This window comes from Oryx dammah, unplaced genomic scaffold (assembly GCF_014754425.2).
Source record: "Oryx dammah isolate SB20612 unplaced genomic scaffold, SCBI_Odam_1.1 HiC_scaffold_4, whole genome shotgun sequence".
Taxonomy (NCBI): domain Eukaryota; kingdom Metazoa; phylum Chordata; class Mammalia; order Artiodactyla; family Bovidae; genus Oryx; species Oryx dammah.
Window position 1 is genome coordinate 30,443,694 of NW_024070188.1, and position 26,557 is coordinate 30,470,250.

General features: G+C 43.6%; 1 protein-coding gene and 1 non-coding gene across 4 annotated transcripts; both read right to left on the reverse strand.

Moving 5' to 3' along the window:
- Positions 1-9,668: 9,668 nt before the first annotated feature.
- MTRES1 (mitochondrial transcription rescue factor 1) lies at positions 9,669-19,109 on the reverse strand. Of its 3 annotated transcripts, none has more exons than XM_040238571.1 (4): positions 18,746-19,109; positions 15,645-16,126; positions 14,061-14,133; positions 9,669-10,187 (listed from the first exon to the last, which is right to left on the reverse strand). In XM_040238571.1, the coding sequence occupies exons 2-4, from the start codon at positions 16,112-16,114 to the stop codon at positions 10,008-10,010; spliced, it is 723 nt and encodes a 240-aa protein (XP_040094505.1). In that variant the 5' UTR covers positions 16,115-16,126; positions 18,746-19,109; the 3' UTR covers positions 9,669-10,007. The 3 variants fall into 3 exon arrangements, with proteins under 3 accessions (XP_040094505.1, XP_040094506.1, XP_040094507.1); XM_040238572.1 differs by having other exon boundaries at positions 19,045-19,084; XM_040238573.1 differs by having other exon boundaries at positions 15,645-16,122; positions 18,746-19,029.
- A 4,008-nt stretch (positions 19,110-23,117) lies between these two features.
- On the reverse strand, positions 23,118-23,189 carry TRNAW-CCA. The gene has a single exon. It is a non-coding gene; the product is annotated as a tRNA-Trp (tRNA).
- Between the last annotated feature and the right edge of the window lie 3,368 nt (positions 23,190-26,557).

Sequence of the window (26,557 nt, forward strand, 5' to 3'; positions counted from 1 at the left end):
CCGTCTCCTAACATCTTATTTTCTTAGGGCAGAGGTGTCTCAGAAGGTATGGGTCTATTTGTCTTTGCCTGGGGCTTCACCACCCCCTCCCAGGGGAGGGCAGGGGCACTCGGGGCACCACGGCTTCTGGGCTTCCATACTCTGGGTGTCGCGGTGCAGTCTGTCACAGCTGAGTGACAAACGTCACCAAATGAGCCCTAGCGCATTTCTCACACAAACCGCTTCCCAGCCCTGCAGTAGAGGCACAGCTGACCTTCCTTTCCCTGGTTGGCTGCCACAACCGCCCTGCTGCCAAACTGGAGGAGTTTCAGTTCACTCTTTTCCATTTTGGATTAAGTGGGATTTAGTTCCTCAAGGCAAACCTATTATTAACTGATAACAAAAGGATGCATGTTTTTCTCTTGCCTCATTGGCGAATTATAAATCATTAAATAATATTTTGCAGTAAAAATAATATCAAGCTATCAAACATTTTTTTAGACCTGGGGTCACGTGGTATAAAGTGCGTCTTGGCCTGTGGCTGGAGCGAGCAAGTACTCGGCCCAGAGCGCGCACACTTGTGCGGGCGGCCATGCGCAGGTCAGGGCTGGTCGGGACTGGAGCCTGATTTACTCCGTAGGCAAGTTGAAACAAGACTTGAAGGCGAGATTCTTTAGAGCCTTTCTGGCCGTATGTATCTTTGTTTTTGAACCCCCCCCCCCCCCAAAAAAAAAAACAACAGTCCGATTCCTCAGCTGCCACTAAGGTGCTCGGTCCATCCGAGCGTAACACGGCGGGCGGCACCCCGGTCCGCAGCGTGGCCTCCGTCCACTGAGCTCACTGGCATCTGCTCGCCTTCAGCCTTCACGGGAACGGTGAGGTGGGTGAGGTGACCGTCACTGAGGGTACGGTCAATGCCCTCATTAGAGCGGCGTGTAAACGGTGAGTCCTTCTGGCCAGGCTTGTTTGCAGAGGCGCTGGCCAATGTCAACATTGGGTGCCTCATCTGCGGTGTGGGGGCTGGGGGACCTGCCCTGCAGGAGGTCTCGCGCCTCCACCCCTCCTGCCCCAGCTGAGGAGAAGGAAGTGAAAACAGGAATCTGAGGAGTGTGATGATCACCTGGGGCTTTGGTCTTTTTGACTAAATCTCTTCAGAGACAGGCTCAATAAAAAGCTGAGCTCTTTGCTGCGGCTGTCTTGCAAATAACAATAGTAGAGGATTTCAGTGGGCTTACCTGTAAAAGCCAGTTCTCAGAAATAAGAATTCCATACCAGATTATTCTGATTATTGGAACAGTGAGATGCAGTGGACACTTTAAGAGCTTCCAGAGAAATCTAAAATCCCCAAACCAGTGATGGGAAAGACACGAACATCCATCACCCACTTGCTTGGATGGCAATGTTGGGCCTACCTGAGTGTGTACAACATGCCAGGCACACTGCTGGGAGTTTCTCCTGGATCATAGCTGGTGAAGATCTCAGAAGCCCTGTGAGGTAAGTCCCCTAATTAAGCCTGTTAAGAAAGCTAAGGCCCTGAACAGTATGTGTACCATCTCATTTAATTCTTTTAAAAACTCCATGTCTTGGGCAATGTTGTTATTTCCGTTTTGTGGTGAGGAAGCAAAAAGAAGGTCCAAACAAACCATGATGCCAAGATTAGAGTCTCCCTTGTGCACCGCACCGTCTCAGAAACTAAACACCCCCTGAGCTGCATGCAATAAAAAACAGAGATTCAGACCTGAAACTCAGTTTGTCTGATCTTAGATATAGGTGCCAGTTCTCAAATTGCCCTGGCTGAAATAATTGTGGCCATTTGTGGACAGACATGTTCTGGTAAGAGTAAATTTTTTGAGATTGTGAAAGTAATTGCCGTGAATCGGATTCTTTAGGAACAGAGTCTGAGACTAGGGTTCTTGTGCTGTTGATTGAGGACCTGCTCCCAGGAGAAAAGGTGTGAAAGAAGCAGAATGGGGCCAGGGAAGGCCATAAGCAAGAGTGTGGTCTCTGCAGTCCAGCCTCACTGCTATCTGCGGTGAGGCCCTAGAACATGAACTGTTTTGCAAAATTAGTACCAGGTGAAGCAAAGGTGCCAGCTGGTCATTGAGGTTTCCTCCAGGGAAAGGGGTAGTTGGCCTGGCAGGGTGGCTCCCTTTGCTAAGGGCAGTGTTCCAGAAGGGCCATTGTGAGTGGTTACTTGGCCCTCAACAGAGTGGGTGGGTGTGCCAGCAAAGGGGATCTGGGTGGGACTCCATCGGCATTCATTAAGGGGCAGACCCACCAGACTGCACATTTAACCAGGTCATGGGGCCCCATCTGCCAGAGGTTCTCAGACTGTTGGAACCTGAATTCTCACAATGGGGCCTGAGAATCTGCATTTCTAAGACACGCCCCCCCCCACCCCCCAATGAGATGGTGCCCGGTGCTGATGTCCAGAGGCTGCAGAAACATGTAACTTCAAAAAATACACTGTGTACATCCCAGAAATGGAAAGCTTAGCACTTAGTAGAGCTAGATCTGAGCTGAAATAAGTGGTTTCCTGTTGTGTTCAAATAAAATTGACTTTTTAAAAATTACAAACTATAAGTTTATTAATGAGGGGGTCCTTAATACTATGAAACCAGGGGCACTGGCCCTTGGTGGAGTCATCAGGGAAAACTTCCCCAAGGAACTGGATGGCTAGCCTAGATTTGAGAATGAGGAATTAATTAGGTGAAAAGTTCAGCATGCAAACAAGCTTTGGGGTGTGAGAAGAACCTCTTAGGAAACAGTTAAAGGAGGCCAGTGGAGGGCGGAACTAGAGGAGGAGGGGTTTCGTGAAGCTGCAGAGGCAGTCTGGGGCTGGAGGACTTTGTTTTCACTGAATTGCCCTTGGATCAATAAGGAAAGAAGAAACCCTTCACCTGTTCTGAGTAGGGAGGGGAATACTCAGTTCTGATACAATCGTGTTGAACTCTGCCTCCTCTGCCCAGTAAGGCTGCCCTCCTCTGCTGGTGTTCTAGTCACCTTGCCATCATGTAGCTTTCAGGTCAGTGGGAAGAGGCAGCTTGACAAATGTTTCACCATCAGGCCAAATATGGTGGCTGGTGCCAGAACATTTCTACAGAGGGAAGCCTGTCCGTTGACTTTATTTTAAGGAGTGGGAATTTGTTCATCCTTCTAAAGTGTGTAGTCCAGATGGTGAACCATGTCTTTGACAGAGGTTGAGAATGTGGAATGCCATAGCTTCTCCTTCAGAGTCTCCTGCAGTGTGACAGCTGTGTATTCAGAAGTGACAGTGGGGCCCTAAATTACAGGGAGTTCTGTTTTCCATAAGAGCTCCCATTTCGTGAGCTCCTGCAGTGGGTCAGGAATATGCTAGGGATGAGACATACGTTATTTCATTTATTCCTCACAGAAACCCCGTGGGATAGACATTTGTATTCCCCACCCTACAGATGGGGATGCTTTTAGAGATTAAGTAATTTGGTCAAAGTCACGTGGCTGGCAGAGCCGGGGGCCTCTAATGATGGCCAGGCTGACTCCAAACTTTGTGCTCTTGAATTCCATGCTGCCACTTGTGTAGCTGTGCAGAGTAAATCTGTTTGTCTGCCTGGTGGTCCCCCATCATTTAACTTGGGGTTTTGCTGACTGTTCACAGTCTCTGAGCTTCTGGATCTGCCCCAGTCAGAGTCGGACTTGGGAAACCTCTCAGTGCCACAGGAAAGAGAACAAGGAATGCAGTTAAGAATCATCTCTACCTCTAAAAGAAGTTCATTCATTTGGCAAAAATATTTGTAACACCTACTATCTCCTGAGCACAGTTCCATGATTCTAACAAGTCTCATTCGGTGATAGGAAAGAAGCCTGTTTAAGCTTGGAGAGAAGGTTCTGATCGTTAACAGCACAAAACCTAATGTCTCTTGGCTTCAGTTGATTTTCAAGATGCACATGGAAATAAGTGGACTGAGGACCTTGGCTCTGCCCCGCGTAGACAGCTGAGACCATGGCAGGAGGCACACCTACCGGAATGCAGGCTCCTGACTCTCCTGGCTCTCAGAGCTGAAACAGAGTTGCTAAGTATCCTACTATTTCCAACATGATGTATTAAACCCAAATCTCCCCACTGTATCCGATTAGCTGAAATCTCAGTGCAGGCACAGTGTCAGGCATGACAAGGCATATACTTCACCATATGATGGTGCCTACCTTGTCTTCACGTAATTAATACTATTTTCTTGAATCCAAAGAGATGGCTGCTATTATTGTAGCCTCAATTTTCTCTTATGTCAGAATCAAAAGTTAAGGGATTTTCTCCTCCAATCCTAAAGAAAATTCCCTACACATTCTGTGGGGAAGTATCTAAGTAAGCCCTCTGAGTGGGGTTCCATAAATGGGCTTTATCAGTACAGATCTCTAAACAGAACTTACCCATTTTAGACACATGCTATTCTACTCTGACTGCAGTCTTTAGGCTTTCACTTGTCTGCCTTGGGGAAGGTCTCCCTAGGTTTAAGAAAAAAGTCCCAGGATCAAAGTTCCATTGAATGCAGTTGACATCTCTACAAGGGAATCAAGTGCATTGTGAGTGATCTGTGTCCTCAGGATCTTGCAAAATTGTTGACTTTCACCATTCTTCTTTTGATGTACCTGATCTGTTAACCAATAATGAACAACAACAAAAAAAAAACTTGGAAAATAAAAAAGGGCCAGCAAGTGTATCTTTGAGGGAAAGAAGTGAGTGGCAGTCTCAGAGAGTTTTGTCCAATTTCAGAGCCCTCAGAGACATGCTAAGCACACATTGGGCAGTAGCAGGTACCAAAAGACAGAAGCACTCTTAAGAAGAGTGTATATCAGACTATTCATACATCTTTTTACACTCATAATTAGACTAGCAGAAATCAGAAAGCTGGGTCATGCCAGGGGCTCAGTGAGGCTGGGTGTCTTTAGTCACTTTGGGTGTCACTGGTGAGAGGGCAGCCTGGCGCAGATGTCCTGGAGAAGAAGCAGTGCTGTGTTTTTTGCAGTGAAGGGAGTCAGGTGGGAGAATGTCACTGGGAGAGTGGGTGGGCAAAATGTAGTGGATGCACTTCGGTATTTATTAGGCAGCAATGGAGCGAGAAGCAATGGGTCATCTGCACCTAGAGTGCCATGGATGGATCTGAGTGAAGAAAGTAAGACCCCAAATGAAATATATAGTAATGTCACTTATGAAACTATAAACATATGTGTACAAAACAACAAAGCACATTTCACAATGCAAACAAAAAGATATACATTAAACACATCCGAATGATTGGCTAAGGTAAGGGACGAAGACATGGGAGAACAAGAGAAGATAAACAGTAACTTGAAAGAACTTGGAGCGGGGGGGACTGGTGCCCCAGCATCTCCCAGTGGAAATTCTTATAGGTGCACCTCTCCATTCCACCCAGGGGTGTGTTGGTAAATGTGTGACAGTTGACTCTCCAAGGGAAAAAAAAAATCAGTCCTGGTTCATGGTGTTTGCTGATTGCCAAGGTGAAATTCCTCCCACCGTGGCTGATTTTTAACCCAACCCTGTGACTCATGAAAGCAGTTTGGGAGATGCTCACGTTCTGCTTTTTGCGGTCTGCTGGATGGAGTTTCTAATGTCTCAAGATGGTCAATAAGCTGACTGATAATTTTGGCAGTAACTTTTAGAAAACCAAAATATATACAACCAAGATAAGGCAGGACTTTAGCAGAACGTCATTTTATTTGCCTCCTGTACATTGCACACCCTGTAGGAAAGTTTATAGAACATGTACCACCTTCCTGAAGGAAATCTGTTTTCTTTTTAGTTTCTTGAAAAATGGAAGTTTCTACCCCCCCAATCATTATTGATCAAATAAACCATGACCTAAAAATTTCTCCACAAATGTCTACTTTTATCCCCGAAATGCTAAAAAAGAAAAATAATGATGATGAAACTATTGCCCAGCCATCTATATAATTTTCCATGAAAGGTGGTAAATGCTATTTGGCAGAGAAATGCAATTAGCATCACATTTCCCAGAGGAGAGCTCTTTCTTTGAAAGGATTAACCATTACTGGTAAAAAGGCTAGGTGGGTCTCTACAAAAATAGTCATAATTTTAGATTGTTCATCTTTAAAAAACTGCAAACATGCACTAGAAGCATTTTCAGACTTTGCTGGGAAAGCCAGACCTATTTTTAAATTTTTGTTCTATTTTTACATTGAAGTATAATTGATTTACAATATCGTGTTAGTTTCTGGTGTGCAGCAAATTGATTTGGATCTATATACGTGTGTATACACAAACACACACACTTTTTCAGGTTCTTTCCCATTATACAAGATACTGAATATATTTCCTGTGCTATTCAGTGAATCCTTGTTATTTTATATACAGTAGAGCACATCTGTTAATCCCATACTCTTAATTTGTTCCCCTCTTTGGTAACCATAAGTTTGTTTTCTATATCTGTGAGTCTGTTTCTGTTTTGTAAATAAGTTCATTTGTATTATTTCTTAGAGTCCACATATAAATTATATAGTATTTTTCTCTTCATGTAGTATGATAATCTCTAGGTCCATCCATGTTGCTGCAAACGGCAATATTCTATTCTTTTTTTGTATATACCACCTCTTTATTTGTTCATCTGTTGATAGGCACTTGAGTTGTTGTTTCCATGGATTGGCTATTGTAAGTAGTGCTGCTTTGAACTTAGGGGTCCATGTATCTTTTCGAATTAGTTGTCTTTTCTGGATATATCCCCAGGAGTGGGATTGCTGGATCATATGGTAACTCTATTTTTAGTTTTTTAAGGAACCTCTGTACTGTTTTCCATAGCAGCTGTACCAATTTACATTTCCACCAACAGTGTTGGAGGGTTTCCATCTCTCCACACCCTCTCTAGCATTTGTAACTTGTAGTCTTTTTGATGATAGCCATTCTGACCTGTGTGAGGTGGTATCCCATTGTAGTTCTGATTTGCATTTCTCTAATAATTAGCAGTTTTGAGCATCTCTTCACATGCCAGTTGACCATCTGTGTCTTTGGAGGAATACCTGTTTAGGTCTTCTGCCCATTTTTTGGCTGGATGTTTTTTTATTGAGTTGTATGAGCTGTTTGAGAATTAAGCCCTTGTCAGTCATATTATTTGCAAATATTGTCTCCCATTCTGGAGGTTGTCTTTTCATTTTATGGATTCCTTTGCTTGTAAATTTGCAAAAGCTTATAAGTTTAATTAGGTCCCTTTTATTTTTGCTTTTATTTCTATTGAGAAAACATTGGTATGATTATGTCAGAGAATGTTTTGCCTATACTCTCTTCTAGGAGTTTTATGGTGTCTTACATGTCTTATATTCAAGTCTTTAAACCATTCTATTTTTGTGTATGGTGTGAGGGTATGTTTTAACTTCACTACTGCCTTGTTGAATTCATTTATCAGTTGTATGTTTGAAGTCTTAGGGTATTCTATAGAGTATCATGTCATCTGCATATAGTGACAATTTTACCTCTTCCCTTCTGATTTGGAGTACCTTTTATTTTTATTTTTTTCTGATGGCTCTGAAAGCCAGATCTATTGGAGTAAAAATTCTTCCTTGTCACCTCATTAGAGCAGGATATCTCAGCCTCAGCACCGTTGACATTTGAGGTCTGGAGACTATCTCTACACTATAGGATGTTTAGTAGCACTGGTCTCTACCCACTAGATACCCATCCTACCCCCTCAGTTGTGACAGATAAAAATATCTCCAGGCATTGCCAGATGTCCCCAGGGGGCAGAATCACATTGGGTTGAGATGCACTGCATTAGAAACATCCATATCTTTTCATCATGTTGGTTACATTTTCAGAGGAGGCCTTGCCAAGTTGGCATTATGAAGCAGCTATCTTAGAGTGGGCTGCAAGAGTTCCATAAATCTTTATGAATTGCTTTTGTTTCTGCTGTTTCATAAATATGTTCCAAGTCCCTTGTGCTATAGATAACTATGAGAGATCAGTTTTTGACACTTGCTATGACCAAACCAACACTCTCTACCACCAGACGTCTTTTTTCTTATTTTGATTTTCAAAAACAGAGAAGCCTGGAATGGGTCAAATCCCACCAGCTAAGCTGAAGGACTTAATTACCAACAGAGTGAAAAAAGCCTTTCAAATGGCCCTTGCTGCTTTCTAGCTATTAATACTGTCAGCTCATCCGGTCTCACATAACACATTTTAACTTTCTTCCTCTTTAGAAGACTCGACAAGGTAAGGAAATTAGTATGCCAATCCCCTTCTGACCTGTGAGGAAGCTGAAGCTCAAGAGAGGTTAAGGCCAGAGTATGACCAAGGTAACCCAACTTGGTACGGGCAAGAGCCTAAAAACCAGGACCCCTGACATATCACTAGGTCACGCTGCCCCTCACCATCCAAGAGATCTTCAGCTTTCTATTACTTTCCAAAGAGCAATCAAGAGAAGAGACTGTTTTACTATAAAACTTGTCATTATCTTCCCCAAGTTGGGACATTTGGTTTAGAGGGCATTAGCCTACTATGCCACTCTTTGTCTGGCAAAGCAATAAAGCTATCCTTTTCTACTTCACTTCCACCCTCCTCCCCCCAACAAAAAAAAAAAAGAGAGGGAGAGAGGGTGGGAAAGAGTGGAAGAAAGGCACAGGGAGGTGAAGAGAATCATGGTCATTACTATAATCTAAATTTAAACTCTAACTCATGTTGAAATTAATTGTACTAATTATTTTTACTGATGTAAAAGCGTAACTAACAAATGGTAAAATAGGAAAATTCCTTTTGTTATACTGCAGAGTATTATTTCTTTCTGGGAGTTTATTTAAGCTTTCAAATAAAAATCCATTTTTCCTGAGTTTTCTGAAATCTGAGCTGATAAGGCTACCAGACTTATGGGCCCAAACATCACACTGCTTTGGGCTATAGAAGTTTCCTGTCAGTTAACCTGAATTCTCAAGAATTTCTGAAGGGCAGATAAGAGGACCCCAGCAAAGTCTTTTTACATGACATAGTCTAACAAGTCTCCTATTTGAGCCAACCCTTCCAGTGCTAGGAAACTGCTCCTGAGAACCTGCAAACCAGTTTATTTCTGTGGCTGCCCTTAGATGCTGTGTATGATGTGTGTCCTTTCTATGACTGCTCTGTTTTTTCAGTCCCTTTTACAACACTGTCTTGACAATTAAAATAATTGGCCTCTGATGCTTTATTCTCTTCACTGATAAAAAAAATCTGTGTATTTCCTACTTTCAGCTGGAAAGTACACCATCAGCTTAAACCAGAAAGGGTCATTACATTCTTTCTGTAAGGAGTCAATGTAAATATTTTAGGCTTTGTGGGCTACATAAGGTCTCTATATGTTTCCCTCTCTCTTTAAAAAAAAAACAACTCTAAAAATGTATAAGCCGTGCTTGTGTGTCAGACAAAAGGCTTGTGGCTGCCTTTGTCTGTCAAACCCTTGACCTAAACAGTTAACTTTAAATGGGCCTGAAATATATACCATTTGGAATTAGTTGGAACAACTTTACTATCCAGACCTCTGGAGACAAACTGAAGGGAACTAAGGCCAACACGCTGGTAACTGAGAAAGGTCAATGGAGAAAGGGGTCGTCCAGTGCTGCTGCCCTAAGGAGAAGAAGGAGATCTGGACTCAGCTTGGTTTTGCCTTAAGCCTGAACCCAGGGAAGCTGGTCGACGGGGAAAAACTGAAATAAAGACACTAAGAACAAGGTCAGTTTATTTTACTCTGCCTCCCGAGGCTTTTAACCTGGGAAACAGTGGGCTGATCATGTAAACCGTCTCTGAGTTTAGTTCATTCATTACAAATCTCACTTTTGCTCATGAGGTCAAAAAGCGAATAAATCAAGCCTGAGCGGGAAATCCAGTCCAAGGGAAGCGTCTTCAAGAGCCACAGTGCGGATCCTGATTTGCACAAAACTGCTCAGCATCTTCTACAAATGGTGGGAGAACTTTATTTTAATAAAAACATCTTCTTTTGAACCTGGCCCCTTCCTGCACCATTAGAAAGCATCTTTGTCACTAAAAACCAATCCATTTATTTGAGCATGCTCTTTTTAGGCAACTGTAACTTTTTCCACCGTCGTAACACCACTCTGTACTTCTCATTGCTGGTCTTCTCCTCCAGCACTTTTTTCAGGATAATCCTCATCACTGTCTCTGTTTCTGCTTCTTTATCCTCTCCAATAAGAAGATCCAACGTATCTCCCACTTTCACCTGAAAATTAAAAAGAAAACAGAGCTGTCGTTTTGAGAAATGCAGGCCAATGCAAACATCTCTACTTTGAGTTTTCCCCAGAGAACCACTCCCTGGGGGCAGGTGCTCCTTTGAAACAGTCACTTATCTTAATGCCTCCAGGTGAAAGGGCCTCCCTCTCTGGGAAGGTGCCTCAAACCCATGTGGCTCAACATGGACCAGTGTCCCTCCTTCAGGCTGAGACAGCTAGCTGCTTGAGGATGGGTCCTGTGTGGCTCTGGTTTTCATCCCTATTGCATGACTTAAGGAAACACTTGAATGGAAGCATTTATTTTGGTAACAATGGCAAAAAACAAAGGAAGCGGGACATAATCTCAGAGAGTATGAGCACAGTAATTACTACAGGCACTGGGAAGACAATTTTCAGTATAACACATTCATTGATTTCAACCCAGATAAGCTACATCATTGCATACAGGGCATAATTGGTTGGAAATTCATCACAGTGCAACAACAGCTGTATCTCTTAAAGAAATGGAAGTAAAGAAACTGCTTTCCAGTAGTGGCTAGCCCCAGGGCTGACACATCATCAGGAAGAGACAGGACTCCACGAACAAGGATGGAATGCCCCAGAAAAGAGGATGCTGACCTGGGTTAAAAGGGCTGAGATCAAACCCATTTTTATCCAGATAGGAGCTCTGGCTTGAGCGAGTGCAGGACATGCCCTGGGGGGCAGTCACATTAGTGCTGCCAGGGTGCAAACAGCCCAAGACAGATACCAGGTCCTGGCAGCTCAGTATCCCAGGGGATCTGCCCAGCAACTCAGGAAGGGGCTAAACTGACCCAGGTGCAATATGCGGCTTCTACTACAACACACTCCAGGGTGACCAGAGGCCATCTCAGACCACTCACTACCGCTTCCAAGCCGGGGATGGGCGCAGGGGTGAAGAGGCAGGACAGGAAGACAGAGAGGGACCCTCATGTGTGGGCCATGGACCCATAAGTGTACATAGGTACCCGTTTAAAAGGTTGCTTGGGGGCTTCTGTTTAAGAAGCCATCGTGCCAAATGCTTATGTTTACTGCATTTTCCAATGAATACTCCCTAAGGCAGTCCTAACTTCACGCTGTTGGAATATCTGTATTTCACTAAGGCAAGCAACCCATTCAAGACATCCGTAGGCCCAATACTCAGTCAACAGCGTGGGAACGCACACCTGCTCACCACGACACCATACTGGTCAATCCTGGCAGCTGGATGTAAAACTCACAAGTAAAGTGAAAGTCACTCAGTCGTGTCGAACTCTTTGCAACCCCATGGACTATACAGTCCATGGAATTCTCCGGGCCAGAATACTGGAGTGGGTAGCCTTTCCCTTCTCCAGGGAATCTTCCCAACCCAGGGATTGAACCCAGCTCTCCTGCATTGCAGGTGGATTCTTTACCAGCTGAGCCACAAGGGAAGCCCAAGAATACCCGACCCAGGAATCAAACTGGGGTTTCCTGCATTGCAGGCAGATTCGGGAAGCCCAAAACTCAAAAGGCTGATTTAAACCATTAACTTTCTCCCCTCTGGGCTGAGAAGCAGAGACTAACACCACAGCGAGGCATGATGACTGCTTCTCTTTGTGGGTATGAGGACATCATCTGGGCCAGATGCAGGGGCAGGGGGGAGTCAGTTCTCCTGAAGTTCTGCTGGGTTCAATTTTTTTAAAATGACCATGTGGCCAACCTATATAGGCACTTAAAATCAATGTCCAGAAATACAAGGCTTGGAAACTGCTTTATCTTTTTTGGCATAACTCTGTGTCATTAAAATTCCTTTTTAAATAAAGGAATACATTAATGCACATGATACAAGATGTAAAAGGCATAAAAGGATATACAGAAAAAAATCAACCCATATGTATCCTTAGCAGCTGGGCACAAGCCCCACGGAGCAGGCCACGGAAGGAGAGGTGTTCCTCATTCCCTTCAACTGTGGGAGACGGCACAGTAGACACAAAGCAAAACTGGCTGGGATTAGGGGCTGTTCCAAGTATCTACATTTCCAATCTCCCCTTAGCTGCAGTTACTATGGCTACCAGGCCTCCTAGAAACAAGGCAGCCATGTGTTAATGCTGGGCCCTTCCTTTGCTGACCCTCAGGAGAAATCTGGAAGGCAGCCAAGACAATAGAACACCCAAGGCAGAATGAAGAAGCAGCAATTAGACTGTAGTTAACAATATCTCAAAGCAGAGGGAGAAAAAATAGGTCTCTGGTATCTGCAAATGAGGCCCTGGCAGAGGCATCCTGCACCAAGAACAGGTCTTGTGTTTGGAACACTGCGGCTGGCGAGAGGGGGCTGGGCTACACAGGAAAAAGCAATTAAGGGACAAGAAGGACTTGATGTCCAGATGCCTGTCTGGAGTGCCTGACTTCCTGCAGCTCACAGAGCAAGGGCTGACACCCGCAGTCTGAACCTGCCAGGGCGGGTGCCTTCAGAGGGACAGGGGCCTTGAGACTTGGTGGCCAAGACAAGCACTGGGGATCCCCGCTTCAGTCCACCCAGCTGCAAGAACCACGCTGAGCACAGGATCAGGGCCTCTGAAGACAGCCTCTGTGCTCACCTAGGTCCACAGCGGATGGCTCACACCCTCCCACGTCCCAGGGGAACGGGATGCAGCTCACGTTCTCCAATCCCAGAGTTGCTTTGAAATACGAGAGAAGCTAAAATGAAAACCTTCAAAAGTGTGTCTAACTGCGCTGGAACATTTATTCCCGGGACACTGACTAGGAGTTAGATTCTGTCTGCCAATGCCTCAAGGGTCAGTGTCTGCCACAGTTTTTAAGGGTCTCTGCCATATACTTTTTAAAACTGTCTTGTTAATTTTTACTATCATTATTATTTTTCCCAATTATGAAAGTGAAACATACTCATAAAAAATTCAGAAAATAAAACACATGAACAAATAACTCACAACGCCCACTCAAAGATAAATACTGCTGCTGCTGCTGCTAAGTCACTTCAGTCATGTCCGACTCTGTGCAACCCCATAGATGGCAGCCCACCAGGCTCCCCCGTCCCTGGGATTATCCAGGCAAGAACACTGGAGTGGGTTGCCATTTCCTCCTCCAATGCATGAAAGTGAAAAGTGAAAGTGAAGTCGCTTAGTCGTGTCCGGCTCCTAGCGACCCCATGGACTGCAGCCTACAAGGCCCCTCTGTCCATGAGGTTTTCCAGGCAAGAGTCCTGGAGTGGGTGGCCATTGCCCTCTCCAAAGATAAATACTACTAGTGTTAATATTTTAATTCTAGATGTATGTAACTTATTTTTACAAAAATACATTTTTATAAGAATATATATATCATTTATTATACCAGATACTAGAAATTCATTTTCTTGTAACACTTATGAATAATTCTGTCACGAAACAACAGTATCAACAGAGCTATCAGGAAATACGGAAACTTTTTGATGGCTGCTCTGCACACAGAGCAATGTAACTTCTGAGCTGAACAGAACTGCACATCTGCCCAGGTTACAGCAGGCCAAAGAAACCTCTACATGGATCAAACGTTTCTTTTTGGCCTGATTATTATGATTTCATAGGGGCTAACATTAATAACTTAAGAAGTTTAATTAATAGATTTTTTCCAGTTCTGATAGTGACTTGTCTTAAAATTTTAAAGAAAAAGAGGAAGCTTCATCTCAAACTCATTATGGCTACAAACAGCAAGTGGTCTGTGTGACTGAAGCTGTGTGGCTAGGCCTGAGGGAGACCTCAGAGGTGGTAAGACAGACATACCTGAGGAGCCACTGATGCCCGAAGGAAGGAGCCCCAGGGGAGACTGGGGAAGGCGTTAACTGAGTACAGAACAACACACAAAAATATTTGGTTGTCATAGTATCTTACCGTTCTGCTTTTCTTCCATAGTTTTTCCCCATTCAGCCTGAGTTCACCTTTGTAGAATGCATCTTCCACTTTGCTTAAAAAAAAAAAGTCAAAGTGCTTTAAAATAGAAATATATTCAAAACAATTATATAATTTTGAGAAAAATACTGGCTATTAATAATGCTTTTTCTGACAGTGACCGGCCTCCCCACAAAATCTCCTTTCTGGGCATTGGGAAAGTGAAAGTCAACTGCTCCCATATGAATCTAAACAGGGAGACCAGAGGGCACTGCTGAGTAGATGCGGCTGCTGCAAAGATCTGCTAGGTGAGATGGCAGGCAAGCAGCGCTCTGCTGGGACTTCACGTGGGCAATAGCTCCTGTGATCCACGACAGTCAAAATGAGTGGGTGCCACCTTCCCCTCATGTGCTCTGAGAGAAACACCAGTTACCACACCTGTGGTGAGGCTGTTAAGAAACCCTCTGCTGATCCGCACTGAGGCTGGGGAAATGCCAATCCAGCCACTGCTGATCTCTCTGAATTTAATCAGTGGGGCGACTAGACCAAGGCAGATACAGACTCCTGGTGATTGATGTTGGGGGTTTTCCTAATAACAGTACTAGCTACTACTGTGAGAGACAGGGAGGCCCTTAATGAGCCTGCCAGATTTTAGAGAACATTCAAGTCCTGATGAGGGTGCCTGTGGGCTCAGAGTCATCTTTATGAGTCTTTTAAGTTTCGTGGATTAAAAAATCAAACTATGCCATTAAATTAGGACATAAAGGTACAAATTAGACAAAGGAATCTTAATTTCTTATTCATAGGACAGTTCTTACTTTGCAGGCAGTATGCACACAATGACTGCTAAAGGAATGAATGAACAGTGAAGATCACTATTATATAATAGGTCTAGCAAAGAAACAATGAGATTAAAGAAACCTTGAAGGTTATGCTTAATATCTCCATACACTATATATATGAACACACACAGTACTTTCATCATCATAGCTAACAAAAATTGAGAACCCATGTGCCACACATTGTTGTAAATGCTATAGAAAGATAGACTGACTTATTTAATCCTAGCCACCACCTTCTAAAGCCAGTTCTATTACCCTTATTTTACAGATGAGAGAACTGCACAGAGATTTTAAGTAACTTGTCCAAGGTCACAGAGAGCCAGGATTAAAGCCCCAGTAGTCTGGATACAAAGCCTGCAGTTTTAACCACCACATTATGCTGCTTCTAAGGTATACCGTCTCATGTAGCATTTGTGAAACCCAGATGCATTCTATACTTGCTATATACATCTAACATGGTGATTCCTTTTTTCCTCAAGAAGCTGTTTTTACATCAGTGGTTCATCTTACAGTTGACTATGTCTTAGAGTCAAGGAAATACAGTACATGGGATTTGCAGGCAGTCATTTGACTTCTTTGGGAATTAGTTTTTTCACTTATAGGATGAAACAATTGGACCAGGTTCCTGTAAGATTCTTTCACATCTGTGGTTACCCTTCACTGTAATATGAGCCATGTGATTGGTAATGCTGCTTTAAAACAACCAAGAAGACAAGTGATTTTGTATGAAAATGCACATACTTACTTCCTTCCGATATCTAGGCCCGTCTTCAGGATAACGTCATACCGGAAAGACTGTACCACTTTGTCCAGGTCTTTACAGTCTTTGACCTCACTGGGGTTGTCCTCGGGCTCCTCTTCCAGCTCACTCATCTCATTACGGTCCCTCTCTTCATCAGAGTCGCCTTCATCTTCCACTTTCTGTAGACTCTTTTTAGTGGATTTTTTAGAGCTTATATTACTTTTGAGTCTTATGGAAAATGGAAAAATATATTCTGGAGATATTAAAAGCCCTGGGAGTCTCAGTGAGAAAATGTTATGGAGGAGTGTTTTATAATTTGATGCATTTAACTTGGCACTAGACAGATACAAGTATCGATTCCAGGAAGCACAGCCTTTATGTGAAGGTGTCCCTCGCAGTGCTCTGCAGAGTCCAATCCAGGCATCTGGCTTTCTTAAAACGCTGCCGGGCAGTCTGACACTAGTCATAGCCATGGCACATACTACCTGAAACAGACAATTCGGTTTTAGTTCACAAGTGTGGTATCTTGGCAGTCTTACTACATAAACCATACACACTGTGAACACGTTACAGCTGATACTGTACCATGTTCCCTCCTACAAAAGACCATGTTGGTCCACATGAACCAAGGACATGCACACTGTACCTGGTGAGTCTTCTGGCTGTACTTAATGTACTGACCTCATAGGACGGTCATGAAGGTCAAACTGGATGCTAATACATGTGAAAACAGGTTCTACTCTTCTCACTCCCCCAAATTAGCTTGGGTACTGACTGCTCAGTGCTTCACCCCCCCCCCACCCCGCCCGCCTTTGGCTATGTCGTGCAGCTTGCAGGATCTCAGTTCCCCAACCAGGGATTAAACCTGAGCCCCAGCAGTGAAGAGTCCAGAATCCTAACCACTAGGCCACCAGGGAACGCCCTTAATGATTTATTTTAGGGAAAAAAAAAAATCTCAGAACAAGAAACACTGTCTACTGACATACATTACAAGCTTACAATAATGGACTTTGCCAAGGATACCAGATCATCACTTTATAAAACCCAGAGTAAGTCTCTAAACTTTCAACCTCCAACTGCAGCAAATCAGAGCTAGGAATGAGCAAATTGTACAGATCTGCATTCTACCCCCTTTCACATCTTCTTGCTAATAGATTCATTAGCTAGCAGAGAAAGAAAGGGCCTGAGACCCACTAATTAGCTAATTGTTCCCTGAGGCACTGAGGTGCTGTCATGCCACATGTCCTGTATGCACCACTGCGAGAGGCCTCTTGGAAGACTGCACCCCGTTTCTTCTAGACTTTGTCCCAGGCATCTTGAACCTTGCATGTTGTATCATTTTGCTGTTGTAAATCATAGCCATGACCCATAGCTGAGTTCTGTTGAGTCTTCCCAGTGAAATCAGTGAACCTAGAGGTGGTCTTGGGGATCCTGACATAGTATCTGACTGCCTATTCGACATATCCATTTGGATGCATAACAGGGACTTCACTCTTAATTGGCTCTGAAACAAACTCCGATATATCTCCAACCCCATATCTGCTCTAGCTGCAGCCGTCCCCATCTCCGTTAATAGTAACTCCACCCTTCTAGTTCCTGAGAAGGAAAGCTTCCAGTCACTCTTGACTCTTTCCCCCCTACTCAAATCCATTGTCAGGAAATCATGTTGGCTTATCTCCAAAACATTTGGTTTCCCTTTCACCATTACCACTGTTACCACAGATTCAGGCCTCCATCTGTCATCAGAGTGACTACCAAGGCTCCATCACAGTCTGTTCTCCATACAGCAGTCAGTCAGATTGACTCTTTTAAAAAGGAATTTGTATCATGTCTCTCCTTCCCTCACAATCCTACAAAAACACTGAAAAAGCAAACTCCCTCCCTTGCCCTATAGGCCCTGTGTGATCTGGCCTCTCCATTTCCTCTCTGACCTCACCTCCCGCCTCTCTCACCCTTGCTTACTCAGCTTCTTCCTGAAGATACTCATACACAACAGGCAAACTTCTGGGTAGACTCCTTTGTTCCAGGTGCCCTACTACACCCTTAGTCCAGGTTATCTGCAGGGATAACTCATTTTTAACTCAGTGAAGTCTACTCATTCCAACTCCATTTAACAGGTATCTTGTCCTCCCAATCTCCCCTGTTCTACTTTCTTCCATCATGTTATATAATTTACTGGTTTTCTGTTTTTTTGTTTTGTTTTTTTAATGACTCTGCTACTGCTGCTGCTGCTAAGTTGCTTCAGTCGTGTCTGACTCTGTGCGACCCCATAGACCAGGCTCCCCCGTCCCTGGGATTCTCCAGGCAAGAATACTGGAGTGGGTTGCCATTTCCTTCTCCAATGCATGAAAGTGAAAAGTGAAAGTGAAGTCGCTCAGTCCTGTCCGACTCTTAGCGACCCCATGGACTGCAGCCCACCAGGCTCCTCTGTCCATGGGATTTTCCAGGCAAGAGTACTGGAGTGGGGTGCCAATGACTCTGCTAGTAGAATATAAACTGTTACTGGTGCTTTTTTCCTCTGTTCAAGCCCAAGCGCCCAGAATAGTGCCTGGCACGTGGTAAGTGCTTGATTAAATACTGTGAAGTGAAAGCATAGCAAAAGAATCTATGCATTAGAATGAAGAGCAAAGATGAGATTGAGTTGACGGGTAAGAGGTTAGATGGCCAGGAACCTTCCATATCAAAGCGTGGACTTATCCAGAGAGCGTGAGAGTTATTGAAAGATCTTAGGTAGGGAAGTGTCCGACAGTATTGCTTTTTAAAAGATTTCTTTGGCGCGACAGCGTGGACATAAAGGTATGATCGCGGCAGGAAGCCTGAAGGTGGTTTTGACTGAGATCTTCAGGCGAGATATAAAATCTGTGAACTAACCAAAGTCTGTAAGAAAAGCAACGACTGGAATGCAGAGGCGACGCTGTCCCGAACCCGCGGGACACTTGGAATCGCTCCATGTTCCTGATCCTGTTAACTACTCCGAATGGAGAACCTGATTGAACTGCTTTTAGGTCAATTGCAATTAAAAATCTCTCGGCTCAGAGGCTGACAAACTGCTGAGACAAGGTCATGTTCCCCTCGCTCCCTCCCTACCCCTTCGGGCTGCGCACCTTCGCAGGTTCTCAAGGTCAAGGGAAACTGGACACCAGAGTCCTCGAGCTTGCAGTCTGCGTCTGCAGCCAGCAGGAGCAGCCAGACCCAGGAGCGGACAGCTTTGGCCCCCCGGGTCCACGGGGCGTCCCGAGCTGGCCGGGCCGGGGCAGGACGTGACACACTCACGCGGAGCCCTGGCGGGAGCGCAGCGAAGGAAGAGGAGCTCGCAGCTCCTGTACTTCCCACGTGCGCGCGATGAAGCAACAGAGGGGGGCGCGGGCCTGGGTCCCCGCTGGCCCGGCAGGGGCGCAGTTACCTGTACGTCAGCGCTGCTCCTCCCTCCCCGCCCCCCTCCCAGCGGCCTTGCCGACCGCCCGCCTCCAGCCCTCGCTCTGTCTTTGCCCCGCCCCTTCCGTTGGCGCCGGCGCGTTGAGAGCGGGCTGGGCGAGGCGCAGGGGCGAGGTGATGGCGACGCAGCGACCTCTGCTGCAAGCCTTGTCTAGGAGGACTGCGTGGGGAGTGTGGGCGGCCTGGAGGACTGATTAGCTGTGAGCTGAACCGGAAGCCACCTCCGGGTGATTGATTCCACGTGGTTGAAGAGAGTTTTTTTTTTTTTTTAGATAAGTAATTTACTTTTTATTGAAGTCTAGCTGATAAACGTGTGTGTGTGTGTGTGTGTGTGTGAAGTCGCTCAGTCGTGTCCGACTCTGCGACCCCGTGGGCTGTAGCCCGCCCGGCTCCTCTGTCCATGGGATTCTCCAGGCAAGAATACTGGAGTGGGTTGCCATTTCCTTCTCCAGGGGATCTTCCCAACCCAGGGGTCGAATCCGGGTCTCCTGCATTGCAGGCAGACGCTTTATCCTCTGAGCCACCAGGGAAGCCTGATAAGTTATACTACATAAATTATTGGTGTACAAATAGTGATTAACAATTTTTAAAGGTTATACTCATTTGCTGTATTCCCCCTGTTTTATAAAATATTCTTGTAGTTTATTTTAAAGTGAGTAGTTTGTGTCTCTTAATCCTGTATTTCTATATTGCCCCTCCCTCTTGCCTTTCTCTGCTGTTATCCTGCTAGTTTGTTTTCTGTATGTGTGAGTCAGCCTTTTTATTATATTCCCTGGTTGTATTTTTTTAGATTCCACATAGAAGTGATATACAGTATTTGCCTTTCTCTGACTTATTTCACTTAGCATAATGCCCTCCAAATCATCCATGTTGTTGTAAATGGCAAATTTTCATTCTTTTTTGCAGCTGAGTAGTTTTCCATTGTACTTGCATCACGTCTTTACCCATTCTTCTGCTGAATTAGTGTTTTGTTTTGTTTAAATATATACCCAGGAGCAGAATTGCTGGGGCACATGGTAGTTCTATTTTTAGTTTTTTTGAGAACCTGCCATACTGTTTTTCACAGTGGCTGCATCAGTTTACATTCCCACCAGCTGTGTACAAGGATTTCCCTTTCTCCCGTCCTCACCATTGTTTGTTATTTGTGTTCTCTCTGGCGATAGCCATTCTGACATGTCTCTGATGGTATCTCATTGTCGTTTTAATTCGCATTTCTCTGGTGATTAGCGATGTTGAGCATATTTTCATGTGCTTGCTGGCAATTTACATTTCTTCTTTGGAAAAATATCTGTTTAGTTCTGCTCCATTTTAAAATCAGGCTGTTTGGTTTTTTGATGTCAAGTTGAATGAACTGTTTATATATGTTGGATATTAACCCCTTCTTAGTTATATCATTTGTAAAATTTTTCTTCCATTTAACAGTACCATTTGTGCAAAAGCTTTTCAGTTTAATTAGGTCCCATTCATTTATTTTTGCTTTTTATTTCCTTTGTTTTGGAAGAAGGATCCAAAAAAAATTGCTGTGAAGTATGTCAAACAGTGTTCTGCCTGTGTTTTCCTCTAGGAATTTTATGGTATCGGGTCTTACATTTAGGATTTAATCCATTTTGAGTATTACTGCATATGGTATAAGAGAATGTTCTAATTGCGTTCTTTTTCATGTAGCTGTCCAGTTTTCATAGCACACTTACGGAAGAGACTCTCTTTTCTCCACTGTGTATTCTTAGCTCCTTTGTCATAGATTAATTGGCCTTTAGTGTGTGGGTTTATTTCTGGGAAGACAGCTTTTAAAAATACTGTGAGCCTTGAGTTTTCTGGAATCACCAACCCTTTTGAACATCTTTGAGAGTTATAAATGTTGTCTCCAGAAAAATGCATATACTCCCCAGAATTTATAACCTGCTTGGTTGCATTTGTGCAGTAAGCAAAGGCAGTTACAAATTATATCTGGTGCAGAAGTGATAAAACTTCATATATTATATGAATTTGTTGCAGGAAGGGGGACCCCTTCCAGGGCCCAAGAGTGGGCCCTTATCTAACACTTGGAAATGAATTGTCCAAGGAGAAACACATACTGACAAAGCAAAGATTTTATTGGAAAGGGGCACCTGGGCAGAGAGCAGTAGGGTAAGGGAACCCAGGAGAACTGCTCTGCCACATGGCTTGCAGTCTCATGTTTTATGGTGATAGGGTTATTTTCCATGTTGTCTTTGACCAGTCATTCTGACTCAGAGCCCTTCCTAGAGGTGCATGCATTGTTCAGCCAAGAGGATGCCAGCAAGAAGAATTATGGGAGGTGGTGTCTCCTTTAGACCTTTCCCAAAGTCTTCTGGTTGGTGGTGGCTTATTCCTTCTGTGTTCCTTACTAGGACCTCCTGTCCTAAAACAACTCATACAAATAGTTACTGTGGTGCCTGGCCAGGGTAGGCAGTCAGTCAGTGTGCTTCCCCTAACAAATTCAGATTATACGGTTGACATTTTACGCAGGTGATACACAGCTACATTTACTAGTTTAAGTCATTTGTAAAAGACTACAAATACATTGTTAAATCTGCCAGTAATAGGAGTTAATCAGTATTATTATCAACTGAGAAAATTGCTGTGTTATTATGCATGATTTTGGAAGGAGATAAAAATACAGTGCTATTGGATTACATAAAATCAACTTAGTCGCTAGCCTTTAGAAAAATCAACATTTTGTTAGATGACTATTTTTTTTAACTTTAAATTGCTAAATAATATTTTAAGAAACTGCTGTGAGGTTAAGAAGTAGTTTTGTGTGTGTACATACGTATTTGTGTTTTTTTTAATTTTTTTTCATAGAAACTGGCCCCTGCTGTGGCACATTGTAGTTCTGACTAGTTTAGACCACCTAGAAGGCCAAGTTTACATTCCCTCATAGGACTACACTAGGTCAGAAGAAAAGACACTGAGAATTGAACTGAGAGTTGAGCTTACAAGTCTGGACTCCAGCCTTTAATATAGCTCAAATATTTAATTTTACATAAAACGATGACTAAATCAGAGCACTTTTAGTTTTACATATAGGTGAGTTTTAAGTTATATTTTATTCTTTTAGCCACACCACTTGGCTTGCAGGATCTTAGCTCCCCAACCAGGTCATGGAAGTGAAAAATGCTGAGCTCTAACCATTGGGAAACCAAGGAATTCCCTCTGACATTTCTTAAATTGTAGTTCTGAGAGTCAGGATGTCTCTGGTCAGAGGATCATAAACCAAGTGGCCAGGGGTGTCTGTATTTATTGTGCCATCAAGAAACAGCATGAGTTTACGTGTTTGTGACACTGTTGATGGACTATGACTTCTTTCTAGGTTTTTTGTTGGTTTTTGGTTTTCATATAATTGAAAATGTGCTCATGAATTGCTTTTTTATTTTCACGTTTTAATTTACTGTCTTTTTAACAGAAGAAAATCAAACAGTTTAACATGTATACATGAGAGAGACCCAGAAAAACTAAGTCACCAAAATGGTTGAAATACCATTCTGAGCTAAAGATAAAAGAGGATATTGAGGATGGGAAATTAGAAGTGGTCAAGCAGGAGATGGCAAGAGTGAACATTGACATTTTAGGAATCAGTGAACTAAAATGGACCAGAACAGGCAAATTTAATACAGATGACCATTATATCTACTATTGTGGGCAAGAATCCCTTAGAAGAAATGGAGTAGCCCTCATAGTCAACAAAAGAGTCCTAAATGCAGTACTTGGTTGCAGTCTCAAAAATGACAGAATGAGCTCTTCATTTCCAAGGCAAACTGTTCAGTAACACAGTAATCCAAGTCTGTGACCTAGCCGGTAATGCTGAAGAAGCTGAAGTTCAAGGGTTCTATGAAGACCTACAAGACCTTCTAGAACTAACACCCAAAAAAGATATCCTTTCATTATGAAGTGAAGTGAAGTTGCTCAGTCATGTCTGATTCTTTGTGACCTCAAGGACTGTAGACTACCATGCCCCTCCATCCATGGGATTTTCCAGGCAAGAGTACTGGAGTGGGTTGCCATTTCCTTCTCCAGAGGATGTTCCCAACCCAGGGATTGAACCTGAGTCTCCTGCATTGGAGGCAGACGCTTTACCATCTGAGCCACCAGGGAAGTCTCCTTTTCATTATAGGGGATTGGAATGCAAAAGTAGGAAGTTCAAGAGATACCTGGAGTAACAGGCAGATTTGGCCTTGGGGTACAGAATGAAGCAGGGCAAAGGCTAACAGAGTTTTGCCAAGAGAACACACTGGTCATAGCAAACACCTTCTTCCAACAACACAAGAGAAGACTCTACACATGGACATCACCAGATGGTCAATACTGAAGTCAGATTGATTATATTCTTTGCAGCCAAAGATGGAGAAGCTCTATACAGTCAGAAAAAATAAGACCAGGAGCTGACTGTGGCTTAGATCATGAACTCCTTATTGCCAAATTCAGACTTAAATTGAAGAAAGTAGGGAAAACCACTAGACCATTCAGGTATGAAGTAAATCAAATCCCTTATCATTACACAGTGGAAGTGACAAATAGATTCAAGAGATTAAATCTGATAGACAGAGTGCCTGAAGAACTATGGATGGAGGTTCGCGACATGTACAGGAGGCAATGATCAAGACCATCCCCAAGAAAAAGAAATGCAAAAAGGCAAAATGGTTGTCTGAAGAGGCCTTATAAATAGCTGAGAAAAGAGAAGCAAAAGGCAAAGGAGAAAAGAAAAGATATACTCATTTGAATGCAGAGTTTCAAAGAATACAAGCAGAGATAAGAAACCCTTCCTCAGTGATCAATGCAAAGAAATAGAGAAAAACAATTGAATGGGAAAGACTAGAGATCTCTTCAAGAAAACTAAAGATACCAAGGGAACATTTCATGCAAAGATGGGCACAATAAAGGACAGAAATGATATGGACCTAACAGAAGCAGAAGAGATGAAGAAGAGGTGGCAAGAATACACAGAAGAACTATACAAAAGAGATCTTCATGACCCACATAACCATGATGGTGTGATCACTCACCTAGAGCCAGACATCCTAGAATGAGAAGTCAAGTGGGCCTTATGACGCATCACTATGAACAAAGCTAGTGGAGGTGATGGAATTCCAGTTGAGCAATTTCAAATCCTAAAAGATGATGCTGTGAAAGTGCCACACTCAATATGCCAGCAAATTTGGAAAACTCAGCAGTGGCCACAGGACTGGAAAAGGTCGGTTTTCATTCCAATCCCAAAGAAGGGCAATGCCAAAGAATGTACAAACTACCACACAATTGCACTCATCTCATACACTAACAAATTAATGCTCAAAATTCTCCCAGCCAGGCTCAACAGTAGATGAACCGTGAACTTCCAGATGTTCAAGCTGGTTTTAGAAAAGGCAGAGGAACCGAAGATCAAATTGCCAATATCCATTGGATCATCAAAAAGCACAAGAGTTCCAGAAGATTATCTTCTTTGCTTCATTGACTATGCCAAAGCCTTTGACTGTGTGGATCACACTAAACCGTGGAAAATTCTTCAAGAGATGGGAATACCAGACCACCTTACCTGCCTCCTGAGAAATCAGTATGCAGGTCATAAAGCAACAGTTAGACTGGACATGGAACAACAGACTGGTTCCAAATTGGGAAAGGAGTATAGCAAGGTTGTATATTGTCATCCTGCTATTTAACTTTTATGCAGAGTACATCTTGCGAAATGCTGGGCTGGATAAGCAAAAGTTGGAATCAAGATTGCAGGGAGAAATGTCAGTAACCTCAGATATACAGATGACACCACCCTTGTGGCAGAAAGTGAGGAGGAACTAAAGAACCTCTTGATGAAAGGGAAAAAATTGTCTTAAAACTCAACATTCAAAGAGCTAAGATGATGGCATCCGGTCCCATCACCTCATGGCAAATAGATGGGGAAACAATGGAAACAGTGGCAGACTTGATTTTCTTGGTCTCCAAAATCACTGCAGATGGTGACTGCAGCCATGAAATTAAAAGACGCTCGCTCCTTGGGAAAAAAGCTATGACCAACCTAGACAGTGTATTAAAAAGCAGAGACATTACTTTGCCGACAAAGGTCTGTCTAGTCAAAGCTATGGTTTCCCATAGTCATGTATGAATGTGAGAGTTGAACCATAAAGAAAACTGAGCACTGAAGAATTGATGCTTTTGAACTGTGGTGTTGGAGAAGACTCTAGAGAGTCCCTTGGACTGCAAGGGGATCCAGCCAGTCAATCCTAAAGGAAATCCATTTTGAATATTCACTGGAAAGACTGATGCAGGAACTGAAACTCCAATACTTTGGCCACCTGATTTGAAGAAGTGACTCATTGGAAAAGACTCTGATGCTGGGAAAGATTGAAGGCGGGAGAAGGGGACGACGGAAGATGAGATGGTTGGATGTGATCACTGATTCAATGGACTTGAGTTTGAGCAAGCTCTGGGAGTCAGTGATGTACAGGGAAGCCTGGCATGCTACAGTCTGCAGGGTTGCAAAGAGTTGGACACAACTGAGCGACTGAACTGATTGACTGACTTGATACCAGTGGTTCAAGGACAGGGTTGCTGGTAACGATCAGGGTGCATGCAGAGCGTGTACTCCTTTGTTCTCACCTCAGGTGGTCTCCTGATGAGGTTCTGTGGTTCTCAAAGAGCTTTTCAAACTGTGACCTTCTCTGGAAAGAATGATTCATCAAGTAGTTAACATGTTCCATTTGTTGGGTGTTTCAGTTCTGCCAAAGACTTCAAAGATATTTTATGTGTATCCTTTGAGATGGATCCAGGATCCTGCCCCCCATCGCACTGCTCTGCAGTGGAAGCAAGGCCTCTTAAGCCCTGGACCATGAGGGAAGTGGCCCTGTGATGCTGGGCAAGGCCTCATAGGCACCTGGACATGGAGCCCATTTTGTCCCCCATTTCTTATAAGCAAGACTCCAGCCTCCATGACTCTCAGTCCCAAACTACAGAGCAGCTGCTAATCAAGGGAAGAACAGCGAGGAAACCACCTGAGGTGAGGTTAAAGGACCAGAGAGGCTCATCAAGATTAGGAGACTAGACCACCTGAGACCCTGCACACACCCTAATCTTGTCAGCAACCCCACCCTTTGAAACTTGGCAGAAGAGGGAATGTAAGACTGTTAATGCCTTGATTAAAAGTTAGAACTGGACATGAAACAACAGACTGATTCCAAATAGGAAAAGGAGTACGTCAAGGCTGTATACTCTCATCCTGCTTATTTAACTTGCATGCAGAGTACATCGTGAGAAACTCTGGGCTGGAAAAAGCACAAGCTGGAATCAAGATTGCAGGGAGAAATGTCAATAATCTCAGATATGTAGGTGACAGCACCCTTATGGCAGAAAGTGAAGAGGAACTAAAAAGCCTCTTGATGAAAGTGAAAGAGGAGAGTGAAAAAGTTGGCTTAAAGCTCAACATTCAGAAAACGAAGATCATGGCATCTGGTCCCATCACTTCATGGGAAATAGAT

Coding starts and splice junctions, on each gene's coding strand:
- MTRES1 (XM_040238571.1), bottom strand. CDS start 16,114: ATGGCTATGACTAGTGTCAGACTGCCCGGCAGCGTTTTAAGAAAGCCA. Junction 14,134..15,644: donor GGCCTAGATATCGGAAGGAA/GTAAGTATGTGC, acceptor TTTTTTTTTAAG/CAAAGTGGAAGATGCATTCT. Junction 10,188..14,060: donor TATGGAAGAAAAGCAGAACG/GTAAGATACTAT, acceptor TTTAATTTTCAG/GTGAAAGTGGGAGATACGTT.